The following is a 24,228-nucleotide window of genomic DNA, read 5'->3' as shown; positions in this document are numbered from 1 at the left end:
TTGCATGCATTGTACCTCCAGGTTTGCACTTATTCTTAATTAATTCTCACATTCAACTTAGCCTGCCCCTATGACTTAAGACAAAATCAAACCTGGTTTGAATTAGTTGCTGGGAATGTAAAATTACATGCCTGGTTGTCACAGGAGTGTTTCCGTGAATATCCTTGACTTGCTAAGATTATGTAAATTAAGTTTGCAACTTAAAACCAATGGAAAAAATTGTGCAGTGTGACAGAGCCTTTAGCAGCATGCAGTAGCAGGGTGTGTGACCCAAATTTAAAATGACAATGTGTTATCTCCTTGTTGACACTATCTTAACACAGTGCACTGTGAAGCAAGTTAACTGTGCAGGGATGTGGATGGATGCTTTAGGTGGTATGTCTCTGTATATGAACCCACGCCGCTCCCTCTCACACTGTATCCAAGAGAAAACACCATGTAATTACAGAAAGAACTGTAAAGGCTAGAGTACAAGTTCCTCATACAAATGCTTCAGTAATAATACAAGATGTAGTCATCCTTGGTGGATGATTGGTCAAAATGTATCTGTTCAACGCAAAGTTTTAAGTTTTGGGCTTATGATTCCAGTTAGGGTACTGTCTTGCTATGCCATTCTAAATTTTACTGTATCACCAAAAGTATGTGGCCATCCCTCCATATTATTGATTTCAGTTGTTTCAGCCACAGCCAGTACATAAAATCAAGCACATAGATATGGAATCTCGATTGACAAACATTAAGAATGGCACTTGTCATAGGATGTCACCTTTGCCACAAGTCAGTATGTAAAATTTCTGTTCTGCCAGATCTGCACTGGTCAACTGTAAGTGCTATTATTGTGAAGTGAAAGGGTAAAGGAGCAACAACATCTCAATCATGAAGTGGTAGCCCACACAAGCTCGTGAAGCAGGGCTGTTGAGTGCTGAAGTGCATAGCACATAAAATTGCCTATCTTCTGTTGCATCACTCACAGCAGAGTTCCAAACTGCTTCAGGAAGCAACATCAGCACAGGAACTGTGTGTCGGGAGCTTCATGAAATGGGTTTCCATGGCTGAGGAGCTGCACACACTAGAAGATCACTATACACAATACACAGGTGCCGGCTGGAATGGTGTAAAGCATATGGATACTCCATATTTACGGCTATTGTTTTGGTATGGAATATCCCACAAGTTGAAATAGTTCTTATGATCAGGTGTCTATAAAGTTTAGCCCATATAGTGTAATTGCAGAAAACGTTCACGAATTACTTCAGCTTGTCCTTTGTGTAAGGGCCCAAACCTCATCAGCATAACCACAGATCATTAAATGACAGTGACTTCTCACCCAAGACATCCCTCCTAACCTTGCTTGTGGACAGACTGATGGCTGGTCTGGATTGTATCTCCAATGGTTTTGATGATTTCTTGAGTGAGTTTCACTTCCTTAAGAATCTGAAGACCTGGCAATTAGAAACTATGATTATAATTAGGAACTACTGTATTATATGCTTCAGTTTTGTCACTGAAATATTTAATCTCATCAGTCCATTTATTTTATAACCTGCTTATCCAATTACAAAAACACTGGTGCCTCTCCTGCCAGCAATGAGCACATTGGAACCAGTCCTGGACAAATGCTGGTCTATTGTAATCACAATTATTCACATCTCAATTAATAATGCAATAACATTTTTAATATAAACCACAAGAAACAATTACATAAAATAAACCTCAGAAGTCTCCACTGGAATGCTATGGGAAACTCTGAAGGCTTTTTTAAGAGGACAGATTATTTTTATTATATCTTTCCCACAAAAATAAACTGGAAACCAATGCTGCATCAGAGTTAATCAGGGTAATTACCAGAATAGACCAAGAATTTGCCAGGTCTTCAAATGAAGCACTTTATAGGAAAAGACAGGTTTTTCAATCAGAATTTAACCTTTTGATGACAAAAGAAATGGAATGGCTCATCTTTAAATCACAACATCATTACTATGAACATGGAGAGAAGGCTAATAACAAATCCAAAAGCAGGAAGTTCGTAATGCAGTAACAGAAATTACTAACACAGATAGAGATAAAATCATTGACCATAAAAATATAACCTCCACATTTAAAGAGTACTATAAGTCCTTACATTCTAGTCAGTTTAAAGAAGATACAACACAATCTAATGAGTCTTTGATGTATTATAAATACCATAGCTATATCGTCTTAGTGCAGAGGAACTGGGTAAACCTCTGATACTCTCAAAATTACTTGACTTTATAAATTCACTCCCAATGTTGGAAAGCTGATGGCTACACAGTGGAATTTAAAAAAAAATTAAATAAGTTTGCTCCACTACTATTAGCAACACTTATAGAAGCTAGAGACAACAAAATTCTACATCAGACTTTTCGCCAAGCATTAATTGTCATCTTCCCAAAGAAAAATAAGGACTTATTACAATGTGCATAATACAGACCAATCACACTCCTGAATAATGACACTAAGAAACTCTCCAAAGTTCTAGTTAGAAAGATAGAGAAAGAGCTTACTTCTGTAATATCACTAGACGAAACTGGATTTATTAAAGGCAGACAATTAGCTTCTAGTTTTCAATGTTTGTTTAATTAAATATATTTACCCATAAAATCTAACACACCAGAGATCTTATTATCTTTGTAAGCAGAACAAGCATTTGACATGGTTAGGACTACCTATTCACCACATTGCACAAATCTGGGTTCACCCCAAACATATGTGAATGAATCAAACTACTTTATATTGCTCCAGAAACTTCTGTTTGTATTAACAACATTATTTTAAACTACTTCAAACTAGAACATGGTACTCGACAAGGATGCCACCTATCACCATTGTTCTTTGAGCCATTGACCATTCATTTTCAAAATGTATCAGAGATAAAGGGGATTACCAGAGGAGGATTTGAGCAAAAAAAACACCATTATATGCAGATGATATGGTACTGTATACTGTATATCACACTCACAAACTTCTGTGCCAGAAGTTGTAAATGCACTATGAGAATTTCAAAAGATATCTGGACTCAAAATTAATTTGAATAAAATTGTGCTTTTTCCAGTAAACTCTCTAGGACATATTATTAGACTGGTCACCTTCCCATTTATTTGATCAGATCAGCTTAAATAAGTAAGGGCAAACATCACTAGCAAATTTAAAGATCTTTTTCAACAAACTGTTGCTATCAGCATTGAAAGAATTAAACAAGATGTGAACAGACGGTCTACCCTCCATAAGAAATTAGCAGAGAATATCAATATCTGTCAAGATGAACATCCTTCCCAAGTTTCTTTTCTATTTCAGAGCATCCCCATATACATTAACAAATCATTCTTTAAGAAATTAGTTTCAATTTTAACCTTATTTATTTGGAATTCAAAACATTCCTGCATCCAAAGGGTGACTCTACAAATACCTAAAGTAGAAGGTGGTATGGTAGTACCTAACTTTTAATTTTATTACTGGGCAACAAATACATAAGCTAAAGACCTTGGGCCTCATGCATAATGGCGTGCGTACAGACAAAAGTGGAAAGTGCGTACGCACAAACAAATTTAGATGCACAAAACCGTACATAAGCCAGCTTCCATGTATTTCCATTCCATAAATCCTGGGCAGCGTGAAAAGTAACATACATGCACGTGCCTACCGTCCCACCCCATCTTCTCCTATAATTTTGCATATTTTAGTATGCAAATCAATATAAATATCACCTTCTGTTCAGTGTTTGGTTAAAAGAAAATGGCAAAGGCACATGAAAAAAAGAATTTCAGCGAATATATGAAGTGGAGGCAAGGAAAAACTATTTGTTGGCTTAAGCAGTAATATAAACAACAAAAGGAAGTTGATCGAGTGATACAGAGTGGTGGAGAATCTCAAAAGTTTAAGTTCAGAAAGTCGCACAGTGCCGAAATAAAAAAGAAGTGGTCAGATATCAAAGTCGACATGAAAAGGCGAGTTGCGAGTCGTAGCCCACCATCTGAGTGTCATACGGAAGTGTATTAGGGTGCAGAGAAAAGAAAAAACAATAGGGACACAGTGAAAAAAGGTCAAAATGTCCACTTTAATCTCGTAGTTTATTTTGTCATTAAAGTAGAATGTAGTAAACTTAATCACACACCTTTGTTATCAACATCATTAAGATATTGTTCTTTTCAGATTTGCAGTTGTTGTTTATATGTATGCATTGCATTTGTATTCATTCTATGCATGTATACCTTTGTATAGTGTATATACTGTAAATTTGTGTGTATTTGTACATTGAACCTGAAGGCAACAGCTGTTTCATGCCCACTATTTAGGGAGCTATTTTGGTGCTGAGAGAGTCCACGGCTACCACCAGTGTTTCATGCTAGTCAAACAGGTATTCTAACATTAAAAAGGTTCTGCTTCACCTCATTTCTGTCTCCTGGATAAGTTCAGTTTGGGACTGCCCATCTGCTCCCTGAATGTTTGACAGCCTTTATATAACTTTTAAAATTATGGTATGCAAATTAGGTGACACCAACCACACATTGGGGAATAGATATTTAATTTTGTAACTTTCATTTATAAATGTTGTATCAAAATGTTCCAATTCTAGATTATCAGTTTGGACAATTTTGCACACTGATCACAGGGCCCACTCACTGACTTAACAATGCAAGGTCAGTTCAGAATTATACTTAACTAAACACAAATGTCAAAATGCATATGGAAAAAAACTGGAGCACCAGGAGGAAAACCCACATGGGCACAGGGCTAATGTGCAATCTATCATACAGACGTCGATCATGCATTGAATTGAAACTTAGTACACTGAATATGTTAGGAAGAAGTGCTGACCATTGTACCACTATGCCAACATAAATGCTATTCAACTTTATTTTATTCATTTTATTTTTACACTATAAAGTGCTTTCCACTGACAGAAAACTACAAATATTATATAGTAAGTTGGAGGTCCATAAACTCATAATATTTACATGCTGTCACACATGTGCACATGAGAGGCAGCTAAAGGGTCTAAATGAGAGTAATTCCACGCCAGACCAGGGGGTGGTGGAGTGCACTGGCCTTTTTTCTCACTTTCCTGCAGACCTTTCACAGGAAATTCCACCTGGCCCTAATGATGTCACTTCTGGTTCCGGACCCTTGGATGAAGTCACTTCCGGTGAAGAACCCATGACCGAAGAGACTTCCTGTTCAAGCCTTCTTGATGACATCATGTCCGGGTCCGAACCTATGGAAGAGGACCCTTCCATTTCCGCCCTCGATGACTTCACTTCCTTTTCTGGCCGTAAAAGTCACCATATTTGACTAACCTAATCAGTTCTGTTTTGGACTCCATTCTGAGCACATCAGTGGTAGCAATTTACCCATTTGCAGCCAGGGAATATTATACGGGTGGCTGCCCCAAACCTTTTCATGACTCTTGTGTCTGTTTTTTGTGACAATGCATAAATATGCATGTTATGATAAAGTCTAAAAAACATCAGGCTCATCTTTTATCATTATTAGCATGGGAGAGAAATGGAGAATATTTGCTGTAGATGCCATGAATTTGATGTCCTGGCCTACTTCGAGACGAGGCTCTTTGCACTCTGTGATTTCACCCTACTTACCTTCACTGAGATCTGCTGTGGACTGAAAGGACTTTAAAGGCAACTGCTTGTCCTGCATTCCCTGCATGTTATTGGTTTCTAGAAAAAGAAATAACAAGTAAACTTCTTACACATATAGACAATTAGACAATTAATGTAAAACAAATTAAATTACTTTAATTATACCTTAATATTAGTTTTTACAGAACAGAATTCAACATGATCAAGTATCTTGCTAAAAGTACATGTCAAGTCTGAGAATTCGTAAAAGTAATGTTACACCTGGATTAAATAACTGAATTGATTCAGATCTCAAGAATTAGAGCTGAGTGAGATGACTTAACACTATCCATCCATCCATTTTCCAACCCACTGAATCCGAACACGGGGTCTGCTGGAGCCAATCCCAGCCAACACAGGGCACAAGGCAAGAACCAATCCCGGGCAGGGTGCCAACCCACTGCAGGACACACACAAACACACACCAAGCATACACTAGGGCCAATATAGAACCGCCAATCCACCTAACCAGCATGTCTTTCGACTGTGGGAGGAAACCCACGCAGACACGGGGAGAACATGCAAACTCCACGCAGGGAGGACCCGGGAAGCGAACCCAGGTCTCCAGGTCTCCCAACTGCGAGGCAGCAGCACTACCCACTGCGCCACTCATGACTTAACACATGAATTCAAATTTAATGTGCTAGCTACTGTAAATTGATTCACATCTCAGAGCCATGACCAAAATTCAGGGTGTGTTTAAATCAATTATTTCATTACATCTGGCTAAATTGTCATATTTTTTATGATTCCCTTGTCCTCTGGACCAAGAATTTTATGATTTTTATTTAAGTAAACAATAATTCACTTTAAACAAAGAAAGGTGTTCTTACCTTTTTCGTGAAGAGCTTTTAATTTATCTGGAGAAACACAAAGTACAAGTTAAGTGTCACTAAACAGAACATCTCACAACACACATTTTGTATGAAATGAAGGGTGTAAGCTGGGTTGGCTGCTTTAGATTTGCTCAATACGATTAAGTATTAAGCAAACTACAGTGAACACCACCCTCAAAGTTTTTTTTGTGTTTGTTTTTTACTTTTTTATTATAACCCAGGCAAGTTAAGTGAAGGTCATTTAGTGTTATAGGATTGAACTCGATATCTTTGCATTTGACGTTTAATGTCTACACTGCTGATTTGGTCTCACTGGGCATGGTGACATCTGTCTCATTTACACCGGCATTATTCAAAGGTAGCAGGAAATGCAAAAACACTGAGTTCAAAAACTAAGAATGGCGCCAGTTCATCTAACAATGTAGATCTTAGTACAGACTAGCTTAAATGATTATCCTAAATGTACTTTTAGACTCTCTGTTATTCACTATTAGAAACTGATAAAATAAAAGGGTGCAGTCCTCTGCCAATAAAACACAACTCTTCATTCTTTCAGCTTCTTATGGCAGTACAGGGCCTCAATGAGGGTGTGGAATTTTATTATGCTTATCCAATGAATCCTTTATGAATTGTATTTTAAGGGATTTTAATTCTACCTGCAGCATACAATCTTTGTTTTACACTGCTCAAATGTTGGATTCCTTTTGAAACTACTTGACATAAGTCTGTTGCTGTGTCTTTGCTATATGTGAAAGGTTAAGACAAACATAATTATATATTTTAATGTGACAAGGCTAGCTTTGTGAGTGCATAGATAAGGAAAGTGATTCAGCAGAATAAGTAATCAAACTCAGTTTGTGGTCTCATGAACTGAAGCCTCATGAAATTCTCTCTTTTCAAAAGCCAGTATTTGATCAGGACTAATTAATTCTTTCTCTGGTCAATGAATATTATGAATCCTGCAGTGATGATTGTTTCAAATACAGCCATGTGTAACACTTGGGGAATGAATATGCGAGGGAGGCATATAAACTCATTGTACTGACAACTCAAGACTCACAAGTTTATTCAAGACGTAAGACCTTGAATCCATTGATGTATATAAATAAAATACATCCTATTTAATAATTGTCTAATCTGGCTTTAATTTTATTCCACAATAGGCAGCAGCATCAGACGCAATACAAAAATCAGTCCTGGACAAGACACCGAACCTTCACCAGGCAAAGTCATTCACATGACTGAACACCTGTAAAGAGTTGTCAATTGGCCTCAACTGCATGTCTTTGGGGTATGGAAGAAAAAAGCAGCATCCAGAGAAAGCCATCACTGACAATGGCTAATGTATAAATGCCACAGGAGCAGTGACTGGCTGCAGGTGTCACATCCTGGAGATGTGATGCAGCAGCACCTGAGGAAAAGGAAGAATTTTGTGCTCCAAATTTGCTTTATTTGTTACAGGTCAATGAGATAATAATCAGCATTGTACTGTAAATCATCTTTATCTGTTTCAATGTGGTGTATGGCCAGGGCCTACAATAATAATAATAATACAGTAAAACCCTCCATTAGTGTTGCAAGAGCCAATCTTAGAAAGTTAAAGCTTTAAATTAAATTCATATTAGTGTTTTCTTAGTTTAAATAAAATATAATTGTCTCTCATAGCTATAGATTATGGTACAGTCTTTACCCCCATAAGTTAATATGAAATAGAACCTTCTTAGCTACAGTATATCATTGCTAGTAGGGACTGAAAGACCCATTGGCAGTTTGTAAGTTGGATAGACATGCAATTTCCTGATCATTTAGAAATGGTTCGACTGTATGAGCAAACTTAATGAATGAAACAAGATATATAAGCTTTAAGCAGAAGTTTTCTTTTCTTTGCTATATCATTTTTTTCTATTGTTGTGTGAACTGTTTTACTTTGAAATTTTACTAAAGCTTTTAAAAATGAAGATATTTTGTCTGTGGAATCATTTCAACGTGTCAAGCTATTGCCAGAATCCTACAAAGCAAACTGAACCTGCAGAACTTTGGTAATTTTGGGTAAGTGCAGCTACAAGTGTTTTCTACAAACTAAAAAAAAAAAGTGATGAATGTGGAAAAAAGTGTTAAATTAAGGTATCTATCACCTATTTATCAGAATCCCAGTTTAAGTTTTTTTAAAGTTTCTGTCTAAAAATTGGAGTCAAATAGTTAGGAGAATGGACTCAGATGTCGTCATCAGTCGAGTGAGGCATTGTGGATACCAAGAAAAAAGACAACAACATGCCTGTTTTCCTTGTTTTAGTGTAGTAAAATTGTTACCATGTATTTAATGAATAGTACGTGTCAAGCAAAGCACTGTAACTTCACACCATATGTTTTAGTTTGTAGTGTGAATTGTTTGCATTTATGTTTACGTTAGCCACAGTGAGTCAACTGTCTGTTAAAGGTAAATACTGTAATGCTGACTCCAAGTGCCAATATGGGTTCTCTGCTCTTGCTATTCATATTCTCTGCTAGTTGGAATTCATATGCGACTTTGTAGACTTAACTTTTTTATAGGCTCCCCTGCAGTTGACTCTAATTGGCACATTTGCATGACGGAATTCCAGCTAATACTGTTGGTAACTCATCCCCAGGCTGATGGAACTTAACAGTGCCATTACATAGTCCTCCCTTTAAAGTCATTGTCCCCAGCAACTACTTCCATACTCTTCTAAATGACAGGGTGGTCTTTGTTTTCACAGCAGTCATGTAGTCAGTGACAAAGATACATTAGCAAGGGTCCTGTGATCTGTCTGTTATACATGGGTAGGAGTACTTGTTTTGAGATGCACTCTCTTAGTTGTCTTCCTTCACTGAACTGACATTGCAGATTTAGATTTTAGCTTTGAAATGCCCATCAATTGCTACTGTGTAATGCCTCCAAGATCTACCGCCCTTGGCCTGCGCACTTTTATTCAGATACAACCTGTCAAAGCCTTTAAATTCATTTATTTTAGTTTCATTACAGTTATTTTTTGATTACTTTTTGTGATCCACTTTAAAAATATTTGGATTTGTTCTACTTAAGTTTTGGAATTATTATCCTACATTTTGTTGTTTCAGATTGTTATTTTTTCATGAATGTTGCTGTGTTGTTAAGCCATGAAATCCTGGAGCCTTTTCCAGTGCAGCATGTACAATACAATCTTGTTTTAATTTTTGAATTCAAAATAGATATGTACACTGTTACCCTGGTCCCATGTTTTCACTCATATGTGTCAGAAATTGTATCGTTTGTTTCTTTTGATCAACAAAAAGAAATAAAAAATATGTCATAAAAGATATACACTACTTTCATAAGTTCTGTTTGGCATCCAACACTATTCAACATCGTGGTTCCACCTGCCCTGGTTCAACTCTCATGCCCACGGGATTTTATGCACAAATACAACAGTGAAAACCTCACAGTGCAACAGCTATAATTTTCTGTTTTCCATTTTTCTTCCTTGCCATCATGAGCTGATGAATTTGTGGATGTCCTGCACTGTAATGTTATGAAGTAGCACAGCAACCAGAATACATGTACTAGGTCACAACTGTACACTTTTTATTTATTTTGTGCATACTGGGCACATTCAGGATACGCCACTTGTATTACTTGTAAAATTAATTTAAACAATCAAAAATAAATAAAAAAAATAACAAATAAATAAGTAAACAGGTAAAAATCAGAACAGAGTCACTTTTAGCTACAGTTTGACTGTAGCCAGACTTTTTTTCCAGTTTTCAACAACATATGTCAAAATAATATTAAATGGAAGAAATTCCTAAATATGTGCATAATAAATTTAAGTTCTATGTAATAATAATAATAATAATAATAATAATAATAAAAGCATGATATAGTAATAATTAACGTTGTAAGCTTGCTTTCTTGTAGTTGGTTCACTGATACTCTGATTTTGTTATTCCGAAGCCTTGTGGTTCAGTTTCTCCACAATAATGTTCACTTTCTTTACATGTGCCCTCACCACCTTTCTGCTGGACAGTACAGGTTCTCTCTGTGGTATCCTGCTGATATAATTAACCATACCCTGTTAGTCTTCAGCCATTGAAATAAAGATCAGAGAAATGGCATGTACCTGCATCCTTTCAGGTGCATATGGAGAATTTCGGACGGCATTGTGGCCATTATCTGAAAATGATTTTGGTGAGTTGTATCGGCTAATCCCCTACCCGTTTCTTTTACAGTTGCTCACTTGCTGGTTTAAAAGTGCCTAAAAGGTAAAGTGCAGCAAAGTTTAAAATAATTGCTTTTTGCAGTTTTATTGACGTATGCTGGCTGCGGAATTTAAAAAAACAAAAAAAAAACTGTGTTTCGTCGGGCATTGGAAGCAGGACAGAAGAGTCAGGCGGCGTTTGTGAATGCTCATCAGTTTCATACCATCTCACGAGAAGGTAAGCACACACGCACGAGGTTAGCTCACTTGTTTCAAGGATTACAGTACGTGTGACAGTGGAATGAATGGGTGACCAGGTTCCTTGTCAACTGATAGAGAGGTTTATAAAAGTCAGGCAAGAATTTGGTAGGGGGAGTTGAAGCTGAGAGAATCTGAGGTCATCAAGGTACTTGCTTATACAGTATGCATGCATGTTTTGCTGTATAAGATGGGCTCTAGTTCTGTTTAAACAGAAAGTTTAGTGACCCTCTGAGCTTTAGTTTAGTGAGTGGGATAGCAAAACAAAACTCAATGCATAATTAAGAAAAAACGTGTTATGACTGAATGTGCTCTTCTGTGTGAAGTACCCAAAAAAAAGAAGATTTTAGTGTGTGCAATTTTTTCAATTTTTATTGAGATATTTATTGTGCATTTTATAGCATACTTTTCCAATTACTTATTATTTTCACATTTTTGAGAAGTGCACTTTTTGAACTGTTTTTTTCTACAAATAAATTGCACCTTATTTTAAAATTGCACCTCTGAGTCCACCTCGGTTACTGTCCCACTAGCCTCAGTTCCTCTGCCGAAGTCCTGGGGTCTTCCACATTTACAGGTTGAGGATCTGAGGGCTTGACACTTCTCCATAAATTTGTTAAGTAGCATTTTTGCTTTCCTTTCCTCTCCTACAAAATGTTCATATCTTTTCTTAGAGCCTGATTTTTTATATATTTTCAGAAATTCAGCAATGTAAGGTGAGATATTATTTAGTCTATTTTTGAGATATGAATTGATTAATTGTCATGACTGTGAACAAAATACCTCAATAATGGATGAATGGGCTCTGGATCAGGACAGTACATGGCAATACATGCTGAAATACCTGTGCATGAAATTGGTCAGTTTGAATACTAATAAAAGCTACAGCCTGCCTGTTTGTTTTGTATGGATATTGTGAAACTTTCACACAGGCAGTCTCTGTGGTTTTTTTTTTTGTTCTTTATTTCGTTTTATATGATATCTCGTATTAGAAATTTGTTAGTTTTCGCATACCCCTTGGGGTCAGAGCACAGGGTCAGCCATTGTACAGCGCCCCTGGAGCAATTACAGGTTAAGGGTCTTGCTCAAGGGCCCAGCAGAGTAGGATCTGTTTTGGCAGTGATGGGGATTCGAACCGGCAACCTTCAGGATACCAGCGCAGATCCTTAGCCTTAGAGCCACCACTCTACCCTTTTATTGAGGAATTAAAACAATTTTTATATTCTATCTATCTATCTATCTATCTATCTATCTATCTATCTATCTATCTATCTATCTATCTATCTGTCTGTCTGTCTGTCTGTCTGTCTGTCTGTCTGTCTGTCTGTCTGTCTGTCTGTCTGTCTGTCTATTGGCATGGTAGTGCAGTGGTTAGTGCTGCTGTTTTATCCATTCAGCACCTAATACTGCGACCTATTGCTGTTTATGTGGATTTTGCAAATCTCCCTGTGTCTGGATGAGATTTCCACCAGGTTTCCTTCAAATCCCCAAAAACGTGCAGCTTAGGTAAATGAGCAATAAGTGGGTTTGAGAATATTGTTATTTTTTATTTACTGCATAAGGGTAATGGGTGACCATCATAATTTACAATGTATAATGTACATTTCTAGTGCAGATTTATCTAACACAAAGGTGTCAGGGCAGAGAAGCCCTGCAACAGAAGAAAGATAACTGAACTGTACTCATGAAGTAACGAGTCCCCCTGTCCATGAAGCACACTTACACAAGACACTTAGAATGCCAATGGACATCAAGACAAGTAGAATCCCAATCCCTAGAAGGCAGTACGGCAGCATGGAGGAGTGCCATTCTTTGCCTTTTCTAAGCTTCTCTGCAAAAGAATTAAAAAAAAATTGAATTTAATTAGAAAAGCCACAATATAATTTTAATCAAACATTATTTTAAATAGCGCAGTTTATAAAACACATTGATGAAACAAAAAAAAAGAATGATCAACTTTATTTTAAGCAACACTTTTCTACACTGAAATTCATGCCACATGTTACATACATTTTAGAAAGCCTAATATTAATGTATATTTTTCAAGTGTTATAGCCTACTGAAGGTGAAGACTTAACCTGGATTCTGCACATTTTAAGCTCAATACCTTAAATGAAGAAAATAAAGTGCAAAACCAGCTGTTTTTATTGCAGCAAGTGCGATGCAGTTCTTTCAACAGCAGCAAACAAGCACAGTGACACAATTAAAATGCAAAAAATGAATAAAATTAACATATTTACATCTTCCCCTGAAAAGCTATGATGTAAATAAAAATAATAATAGTGATTTCCTTCTTCCAAGTATAAATTAGTAATTCTGAAAGATGTTCCAAAGAGAACAAAAAAGCAAATGAACAATCAAAAAGCTCACCACCCCTTTCTTACAATACATCTCCACTACTCTTAATAACTCGGAGGTCAATTTATTCCACACTACACTCTTTTCTCCACAAAAAGTTGATCAGAAGGCAAAAGATCAAATGGTGACATCTAGCTCCTGCTTTGACATTTTATATCTCTGCAGGGTTTAGCCAAGCAATCCCTATAGATGTGCTCTAGAATTCTCCTGTCAGAACACATGTTGTGACGCTCACTATGTGATATGCTCCTCACAGGTAAGAATATAACTACATTTGTACATTCGGTCTCACATATGTGTGCATGCCAGTGTGTGTCCAAGTTTCCTCACTCCACTCCCTAGTGGCTTTCTAAACTTTCTCGGGCCCTTTTTCTCTGCTGGCACCCATTTTAATGCTATGCTCCTTTCTCCCATCGTGACCAAATACTGCCAGGATGCCAGTCGCTTTTCTCCTCTAGGTCCCACGCAAGCCCAGGGGGCCACTACAGGATTGTTTTCAATGGAGCTCCCCTCCGCATCATCCCATTAAACTTCAGGTGAGAACTCTCATAATTATTTATGATATCTTCCTGGCTGTAAACAGTAATAAACCAAAAATTATGTCAATATGAGACACCTTAATGGTGTGGCTGATCACATGGACATGCATGCCTGTAGGTTGTGGCAGAATTACACAGACAAAAAGCAAAAGCAGATACAGAGAGACTACACAAAATTTCCACACAAGCAGCCCTGCACAGTGTGATTCAATTCCATTCTGCCAGACCTGAGAGGCAGCAGCGCTAACCAATGCTCTTCGGTCCTGCGATGACATATTTTATTTAATATATTACTGACTAATGAGTTTTATGTGATAGTTCTTTGACATATCACTTTGAAAGGCAGCGCTACATATTATAAAGATTTTTTAATACCAGCTGATATTCCGCTCAAAGAAAAACCATACCAACAAATTCAATCAGCCCTATGGGTTTTGTTAATAGAAATTGCTCACCCGTGTTTCCTGACTGTGGTTCAATGTTGCACTTGTGGATATTATCAGAAGCTGAAAGTTCACTCATTAATATAGATGATTCAGACTGTTTTTCCCACATTTCTTTCTGGAAACTGCAACAAGAAAGTAAAATTGTGAAAAGGCCACAAGCAGTGTCTTCAAATGGTCCCTTGTGCTCCAGGTGAGTTGGAACCATCGAGACTGAATTATCTAAAGTCATTTTTCACTCCCACGCCAAACTGTGCCCACAATATAGCATTTGTCCTGGTAAGACTTTGCCTGGTAGCTGTTAGCAATTTGTTTCCACTATATTTTTGAGTAATAGAGAGATAATTCATAATGAATGTCACGGGTAGCAATACTATTAAAGTAAAAGTAAAGGGAACCTATAATTTAAAGCAGTGTGATTAGGGTGGCATTTGCCTATCAGCATAAACAAATATATTGGTTGAATATCAGTGTAGACTGCTGGTTGTGTGCTAATTCAGCAGTGGCCAACCATAGAACGGCTCACAGTCTTTGAAAAATCCAAAGCATGAACTAACGTTTAGTTCCTATAAGTGCACTAAAGAGTTTTCCTCCATCAAATGAGACTTTGGTGAGGCTTATGAGAGCTAATGAACTTTAAAGACAAGAGATTGAACTGTATATGCCTAGCAGGCTAATTCATGGTGAACAAGGCCAGAAAGAGACTCCATACAAACAACAATTCAACACCAGAGTCATCACTGGCAGATCAGGTTCAGCAAGACATGGATTTCTACACTACTGTGATGGCAAAATGAGGCTGCAGCTGAACAGTGGCCTCCACCACATCAAAGTCACCAACCTGTCCAAGAAGTCCACGTGAATGTATTCTGTGCCCCAGCTTCACCAGGTTAACAGATTTCATATGCAAACTCTCTTTAAGGTCTCCATCCCTTCGACACCTTATGTTTTGCTGCCATGGGTTACTCTAGACTAGGTTGGTTTTCACATACTCCTCTCTGCCTTATTCGTCTAACCATCACCTGTCAGTCTAGTGCTTGTTGTTATTCCTTACAACTGTTTGTTTAAAGAATGTTTGTATGAAAGTGGCTGTACAGATTCCCCTGAGGTCATTTACAGTCTATCAAGAATCACTTCTGAATTCAGGACAGCCCCATAATTTAGTAGGGAACAGCATAGAGCTTCCTTCAGTGGCCCCAGGTATTTGTGCACTCATTGATTGTTTTCTTGAGTTCTAAAGAGACAGAAATTTCTTTACTCTCTAAGTATCAGGAGATGCTTGTGTCCAGACTTCTATCCTTCTCCATAGCTTAATATGAATTTGACAGTCAGAGACTCCTTCATCTAGGTTCAAGAAGGAGGAATGCTGACTTAAGTTTCTTGTTCATCTGCCAGTCCTTCATTTTCATTCTGTCTGGCAAAGGGTGAAAAACCTTCCCTTACTGCCCCATGTTTGCATCTACATCCAGTTGTAGACCAGGGTTTTTACTCTGTAGGTTCTCAATCTGAGATGGAACAGTGATGGCAAGTTTTCATTGCAATCAGTTTTTTAATTACAAATTAATTAATGTTGCTATTGAAAACAGTCTTATTTTGTTTTACTTGCTTGTCAGATTCTGAACCATGCTTTACTTATTTGATTGTTTTTTTGTTGCTAATTAAAAGGCAAACAATAATAACATACAAAGTGAGCCAACAGATGACTAGCTAATTCTGGGGTCTCAATTTCTATTCCATTAAGGCTACCATTTTCACTGCAATGCATTTCTTAAAATTACTCTATGGGGAACAACTAAGAAAAAAATCAGTATATGGCAGCTTTTGTTACATAGTTGTCTGCTGTAATCACTGCTGTACATTTTTGGTTTTACTGCTCGCTCCCTTTCTGGCTCACTCTCATTTGCTGCATTGTAATATTATGTCCTGAATTTCTAATTAAATAACTTCATTACAAATGAAGTCTAGTGGGGACAGGGTCCTTTTTTGAATGTATATGATTAGTGTTGGTGATAAATAAATGAAAAGAGTCCATTGAACTAGCATCCCAGGTATGGTGGTATTCTTTAATAAAAATTACCCCTACCCGTGACACGCACGATACTACCGGTATGACTGTTAGAAGGAGAACTCATGACATGGCTGGCTTATTGACTTATACAGTGGAGTTATATAGAGCAGCTGCTCCATTTCTGTCATAAGAGATTCCTCTTTTCAAACAGGAAACATTGTGTGCCTGATGAGCTGTTCATGTTTTAAACCCTGATGTAAGACATAGACTGTGAAATATTTGAAGATTTGAGGTCTTGCAAAGCATGCATTTCATTTAACCAATAGTATACAGTGGCTTCAATAATTTAAAATTAAAGTTAGTGTTTTAAGCTTAAGCTCACACTATAAGATTGACTAAAAGTTTTCATCAACTCAAATCAGCAATACTGGGCTAAGCGTTCACTGTCACTGCTGTGCCAGGCACCTTCACATTGATGCTGAAGTTAAACACAGTTTAATTATAGCTGCCACTTTAAAGAATTTCTTCTGACTTCTTTTTAATACTACCTTTGCTTGTTATTGATAAGTGACGCTCCAGATTCTCCAGTCTGTTAACCAAAGTACAGTAGAGACCCATGGTTTTCTGCTCAACACACTGTCCTAGGTTTCCCTTTGGGTGTTCAGGCTCATTTAGTCAAGCCTAGGTTTGCACTTTTCTGGTTGTCACCTTCTCTACTATGTCTTAACCCTATAGAGACACCCACTAGTCATGTACTTATTCTGAATCCTCTCAAATCTACATTCAATTGCTCTCTATAATTTCACATTTGCTGCTGGGGTCATGTACAGTCTGCCCTGAATATCAAGTCTTAGTTTAAGGCAGCTCCATGTATCTAGGATATCCAACTAGAGCTCCTCTGGATGGCTTGTATAGCTCTGTTTAGGGTTAGAGATAGGGTTAGGGTGCCTGTACACTTAATCCCTTATTATCATGGCTAACAGGTTGCATTTCTCCCCTCTTGCCTTTCATCCCAGCCTTGCGCATGGCCGATAGCTGAGGTTCCACACTGCTTTAACTCTAGTAGGAGGACTTTGGCATCCTATTCAGTAAACACCCTCTATTCTCCCTCATCATCTTTTACTTAATCAAAGTAAATTCATTGATTTGTATCTCCTTGATTGTCATTCCTTGATTTCCTTGCTGTTAACCCTGAGCATGGCACAGGCTCAGGATTGCATCTCATTACTATTCAGACTCGGGGTGATGTTTAATGATTTTCTTTACAGCGTAAAGCCCAAAAAAAAAACACTCTTGAAGTATTCTGCTGCAATCTAGTGGATGAAATAACATGCTACAAAAAATCATGAATTTTTCTATGCTTTTTTCCATTCTAAACTAACTCATCAATATTCACAAGTGCAATGGAGTTTTCAACCAAATCACAATGGTGTATAAATGAAAACCATTAGTTGAATCAAGCAATAGTTATGGCAATGTGAGTTGGTTATTGGATGCTGACATGGAGAGTGAATCTGATGTATACAGTACTGTATGATTGAACCACTGTGATATGCCAAGTGAATATGATCACATCAAGTTTCACTGTGGTGCAACAGGGTTTATGGGAAAAAAGGCTAAATGAGTACAATCTAATAGAAGGACAAGGAAGGTGGTAGCTCCATAACCACTTGTCATCATGTATGGTTTGTTCTAGGTGAAATGTGAAGTCATTAAGCCTTGAGCTGCGGTAGCCTACAATAACACAAGGGGAATGTTGATTGTGCAGTCCAGTCACTAACATTCTACCTACTTGTGTACAAGCGAAAGATAAAATATCATAAGAAAAGTGCACAAAGACACACGCTTCTACTGCCCCAAGTGTAATGTCGGGCTATGTGTAGATGATTGTTTCTAAATCTGCTTCATTACAGCAGCAGACACTCGACATCCATTTTCCAATGTATTTATCAAGTCAAGTCAAAGTCAAATTTTATTTATAGAGCACTTTTAAAAATAATAGAAGTCAACCAAAGATGTACTGCTTCCATTAATATGCTAAATACATACAGTATATCTGCGGTGGGTTGGCACCCTGCCTGGGATTGATTTCTGCCTTGTGCCCTGTGTTGGCTGGGATTGGCTCCAGCAGACCCCCATGACCCTGTGCTCGGATTCAGCGGGTTGGAAAATGGATGGATGGATGGACATACAGTATATACAGTGTATATATATATATATATATATATATATATATATATATATATATATATATATATATATATATACTGTATGTGTATATATATATATATATATATATATATATATATATATATGGTAAATAAATACGCAAAAAATAAATACTCATATACAAGTTAATGAAGCTAAGTCCAAAGATAGGCTTTTGATTTGAAAGTGACTAACTTTGGTGCTGACGTAATATAAAATGGTAGACTATTCCAAAGCTTAGGGGCAGCTATTGCAAAAGCATGGTCCCTTCTAAGCTTAAGTCTAGAACTTGGCACAACCAATAACTTCTGGTCAGAGGACCTCAGAGTTCATTAAGGAGATTAAATGTGTAAGACGTCAATAATATAAAAGGGGGCTAAACCATTTAGGGACTTAAAAACAAACAGCAAAATTTGAAAACTCAATCTTGTAGCAAACAGGAAGCCAGTTAAGAGAACCTAAGACTGTTGTGATGTGATTCTATTTTCGTATGCAGCATTCTGGATGACGGATTAGCTCTAATGTATAATGAGTTACAATAGAAAAACGCATGAACTAGTGTTTCAAAATCATGTACAGAAAGAAAGGGCTGCAACTTAGCTAATACCCGGAGCTTATTGAAACAGGCTGTAACAATGGAGTTAATTTGTTTATCAAATTTGAGGGCATTATCAAAAATCACACCAAGATTTTTTGCAAAGGGTTTACAGTAGGTTGTCCGGGGGCTATGATTAATTTCTCTAGCACAAGTACACACAATCTCTGTTTTTTGTCATTTACACTAAGATAATTTAAGAACATCTATGTTTTTATGTTGTTGCTTTAGTATTTACATATTTCTGTTACACATAATAACATTTTGTCTTGTTGTTTTCTGCTTGTTTTTTTCCAGGGTAAACATAACGCTAAAGAGGCTATTTCTGTAGGCATAACCCACCAGTCAAGTGCTAGTCTTCAGTCTTCCACATTTGTTATCTTATTATGACGAACATCATTTCTTCTCTTTGCTAATTCTTGAGGCACATTTGTTGCTTTTTCAATATTGTCATATCAGTGTGATTTTAAGAAGTAACCTTTTATATTATATTTGTCTCCAATAGTCTTTTCTTAGTGATTTGCTTCCTTTCCTATTTGTATTGTCTTTGCCACTTTAATTTCCATATAGCTCACCCCCTTTGTCACACAGCAAAATCTCCAGTGCATTTATCAAAAGACTGGACCCATATATATGCTTAAAGTGTTTATTTAAAACTGGAAGTTGCTGTTTAAGTAAGTAAGTAAACTCACAATGAGAAATTCAAATTCACCCTGAATAAGCAGCGTAGGCTCACCTGACCACCTCCTCAGAAATCTATGATGCCCCATCTGCTACTCCTATTCATTGACCGGATTACTTACAGTTGCTGGGGGTCCATGTTGAGACTCTTCCTCTGCACTGTTTCTCTGGACACAGCTGTAAGGAAAAAATTTGCAGCGTATTCTTAAATATATTGGGTACATCACAGGAGGCAGGAATTTTGTGGCTTTGACATTTTGATGTTATCAGCACAATTTGTTTTGTTGAAAAGAGGAAAATGAAACTTATTTATGAATTGTGATGATAAACGAAAACATTACTAATCTCCACATCTGTCTGATCTCATGTAACTGTCTGTAAAACCACAGTAGATGTGCAGTGCATGCTATAACTTAATATTGTGTTATGTATTAAAGAAACACAATTTAAAGATTTGCTTTTGTTTTTCCCGATAAAACATCAAACATGCACATAGTAGCCCCCTGTGGGCAGACCATGGGCAGTGTAGGCTTGGGAAAACCCAATTAAATACCACACTGACTCAATGTGGGGGCTGCAACAAGGGGTCCTTTAGCAAAGTTCCCCTAGTGATCAGATTACTAGGACAGCATTTTTCCACTTAAGAAATATAGCAAAAGTTAGACCCCTTATAACATTGCAAGATGCTGAGAAATTAATCCACGCTTTTGTTTTCAGTCGGCTAGATTACTGCAACGCTCTCCTCTCAGCACTAGGCGGAGTGGTGGCTCTGAGGCTAGGGATCTGCCCTGGCAATCGGAAGGTTGCCGGTTCGAATCCCGTAAATGCCAAAAAGGGACTCTGCTCTGTTGGGCCCTTAAGCAAGGCCCTTAACCTGCAATTGCTAAGCACTTTGAGTAGTGAGAAAAGCGCTATATAAATGCAAAAAATTAAAAAAAAAAAAATATTAATTAGCACTACCCAAAAAAGACATAAATCGATTGCAACGAGTGCAGAATGCATCTGCAAGAATCTTAACTAGGAAAGAAAATCTGACCACATCACCCCAGTTTTGATGTCACTACATTGGTTACCTGTGTCATTTAGAATTGACTTTAAAATCCTGCTTATAGTTTACAAAAGCTTTAAATAATCTCGCTCCATCTTATATTTCGGAATGTCTTACACCTTACACTCCAAATCGTAACCTTAAATCTTCAAATGAGTGTCTGCTTAGAATTCCAAGAGCTAAACTTAAAAGAGGGCGGCATGGTGGCGCAGTGCCTTGCAGTTAGGAGACCTGGATTCGCTTCCCGAGTCCACCCTGCGTGGAGTTTGCATGTTCTCCCTGTGTCTGCGTGGGCTTCCTCCGGGTGCTCCGGTTTCCTCCCACAGTCCAAAGACGTGCAGGTTAGGTGGATTGGTAAGTCTAAATTGGCCCTAGTGCAGGGCCTGGTGAGCCGCAGTATGTGCAGGTTTTTGTTCCAACCCAGTTCCTTAACGAGAACTCAATTATTGCTGATGAAGCACATATTGCTTAAGTGACATTTTGATGCTTCATTTTAGTGGTCTCGCTTGTTAAGGTTCTCCAACCTTAATTGCTTATTTCAATCTTAAACTGCTGCATTCAGTGTTTTAATTGCTCCTTATTAGCAATAAGATGTAAAAGACAAAGCAGCCAGCAGTTCTCCAGCTAGCTTTTTTCCAATTACATCTGTGTGTGTTCATCATGCACGGTTTGATTTAATAAAACACTTAATAGAAAAATGTGACAGACTGAAAATGATCTGTTTTAGGCTTCATATCATTTGGATGATATCCTTGGAAAGGAAAAAAATCTACGATATAAAAGCCTTACATTGCACAGACTAACAAGCCATAAAATTAAATAAGGTCTGAGATTGGCAATGATTGGTTTCTAATTAAGCAATTGGGTTGGAATGAAAACCTGTAGCCACTGCGGCTCACCAGGACCGACGTTGCCTACCCCTGCCCTAGTGTGTGCTTGGTGTGTGGGTGTGTTTGTGTGTGTCCTGCGGTGGGTTGGCACCCTGCCCGGGATTGGTTCCTGCCTTGTGCCCTGTGTTGGCTGTGATTGGCTCCAGCAGACCCCCGTGACCCTGTGTTCGGATTCAGCGGGTTGGAAAATGGATGGATGGATGAATAAACTTAAAAGAAGTGGTGAGGCGGCCTTCTGCTGTTACGCACCTAAAATCTGGAATAGCTTGCCAATAGGAATTCGGCAGGCTAATACAGTGGAGCACTTTAAAACACTGCTGAAAACACATTTATTTGACCTCAGGACTGATTGAGGTCATTTATGTTAGGTAGAATGCCTAGAGGGGGCTGGGTGGTCTCATGGCCTCAGAACCCCTGCAGATTTTATTTTTTTCTCCAGCCGTCTGGAGGTTTTTTTTTTTGTTTTTTCTGTCCTCCCTGGCCATCGGACCTTACTTTTTTTTCTATGGTAATTAGTGCTCCCTTATTTCTAATTTTTATTTATTTTGTCTTTTTTCTCTTTCTTCATCATGTCAAGCACTTTGAGCTGCATTATTTGTATGAAAATGTGCTATATAAATAAATGTTGTTGTTGTTGTTGTAGTGGCCAATAATGGGTTAATCAGTGACAGTACAATTTCAGCAAGCCCCTTCATTGGCCCAGTGATGGTTTGGTAACACAGGCTGGGGGTGGTGAGATTGCACAATTTAATGACGCAGCATAAATTGTTCATTTACTGAGTTGATAGACATTATGAAATAATACAGTGGGTTAGAAAAGGAGAAATTAAAGCAGACTTCCTTCCAATCTTCCTGTAGATTTATAATATTGGAGCACCTGCTTTAACTGCAGCTTCGGCTAAGGCATGTCCAATTCTTTCTTTCTTTAATGTTGAATAAAATAATTTATTTGATCATAGCAAGTTTGAATCTGTCTGGGGTGATTCCATATTCATTTGGAAAATCTGTCTAAGCATTCTAAACCTGTCTATAATGAAGAGTGCTGCATAAAAATAAATGGAATTGCATTCAGCTAAACATCTATGGGTGGCAGTTTGGTGCAATAACTGAGAGTTGCTGCTTCTCAGCTTCAGAGTCCTAGGTTTGGGTCACACACATGGATGCTGCTTGTGTGGAGTTTGCACAACCCACCTTTGGTTATGTGTTTTTTATCTCTGGATGGTCTGGTATTCTTTCCAGATTTTCTAAACATTTCTATCGGGTTAAATTCAGTACTTTAACTTGGCCAGGTGTATGTGTGTGCATAACTATGATCTGTCCATGGTTGACTTCTGCTTTCTGCACATTGCTTCTAGAACAGGCTCACATGCATTGTGACACTGTAGCTGTGTTTTCCCAAATTACCAAACTTCAGCAGTTCTATTATAAAAATGGGATTCAACAAAAGCCTGACGCGCAGAAATGATTCCACAGACAAAATATCATAGTTTTTAAAAGTTTTAGTTAAAATTCAAAGTAAAACAGTTCACACAAAAAAGAGAGAAAAAAAGAAAAGTTCTTGTTAAGAAAAGTTCTGTTCAAAGCTTAAATCTTGTTACATTTCATATCGTTACAAATCACTTCAAAACGTTTCTGAACTATTTCAAAATAGTCATAAAACTGTAGGCCTGTCCCATTTCTAAGCTGAAAATGGGTCTTTTAAGTCCCTGTGTACTGAGACCCTGTTCTAAACAACAACTGATTCAATTAACACACTGTATCTTAGTTATAGCAAGAAAGTTCTATCTCATACTAACTTACAGGGGGTAAAGGCTTTAGCATTGTCTATGACTATGAAAGAAAATTATATTCTATTGAAGTTAAGCAAACACTAATCTGAGTTTAACTCAAAGCTTTAACTTTCTAAGATTGGCTCTTACAGACACTGAGGCTCTAGAAATGCAATACAATCTCAGATGTGAGAGTGAGTGTGCTTTGGGAACTTGCTCTTCAGTTGCTTCTACTTACAATTTTTCAGATCCAGGTGTAAAAATATGGGAATTGAGCCCCCAAATTTATCAAATATAATTTTTCGGAGGGTACTGAAATCCATAATACATACAAACATGACACACCAACCCATTCAAAATCTGTATTGTGTTCACGAACAATTTGAAATCACTTTAGTTTTTGTTTTTTTTCTTCCATCTCTTGACTCTCCGGTACAAGAGCACCCTTACATATAATATATTGTTTGACCCATCTCGATGTCTAGTTATGCAAGACATTAAGATTTTTCGGGTCTCCCCTCCTTATTGTCTCTTCGGACCCAAAAAATCCTCATTTTTGGTCCGTTTTTGTACCAGATATTGTGCAGGAAATTCCACCAATAGGTGCCTTCAGCAAAAATGATCAGAAGGACCTGAAGTTGTGCAAGTGATATCAACCAACCCTATCTCTTTACCCACTAATGGGATATGAGATGTCAAAGTTTCTTCTTTTCATAAAACTGGAAAAGTTTGGGATCAGTAATATAGG

General features: G+C 37.5%; 1 protein-coding gene across 2 annotated transcripts in view; it reads right to left on the bottom strand.

The window, feature by feature from the left end:
• Window positions 1–20,025, bottom strand: part of LOC114648959 (C-type lectin domain family 4 member M-like) — a 43,117-nt gene extending 23,092 nt beyond the window's left edge. The window contains exons 1-6 of one of the 2 annotated variants that reach the window (XM_028798313.2): window positions 19,896–20,025; window positions 14,294–14,406; window positions 12,665–12,772; window positions 6,488–6,514; window positions 5,616–5,693; window positions 1,347–1,442 (exon numbers count right to left, since the gene is read on the bottom strand). In XM_028798313.2, coding sequence (XP_028654146.1) covers window positions 1,347–1,442; window positions 5,616–5,693; window positions 6,488–6,514; window positions 12,665–12,772; window positions 14,294–14,406; window positions 19,896–19,912 — 439 coding nt within the window. In that variant the 5' untranslated portion in view covers window positions 19,913–20,025. The remainder of the gene's footprint in view (window positions 1–1,346; window positions 1,443–5,615; window positions 5,694–6,487; window positions 6,515–12,664; window positions 12,773–14,293; window positions 14,407–19,895) is intronic. The other variant, XM_028798314.2, reaches the window with a different exon arrangement.
• Between the last annotated feature and the right edge of the window lie 4,203 nt (window positions 20,026–24,228).

Source organism: Erpetoichthys calabaricus, chromosome 3, assembly GCF_900747795.2.
Source record: "Erpetoichthys calabaricus chromosome 3, fErpCal1.3, whole genome shotgun sequence".
Lineage (NCBI taxonomy): Eukaryota > Metazoa > Chordata > Cladistia > Polypteriformes > Polypteridae > Erpetoichthys > Erpetoichthys calabaricus.
This window is presented reverse-complemented; position numbering and strand designations above follow the sequence as displayed.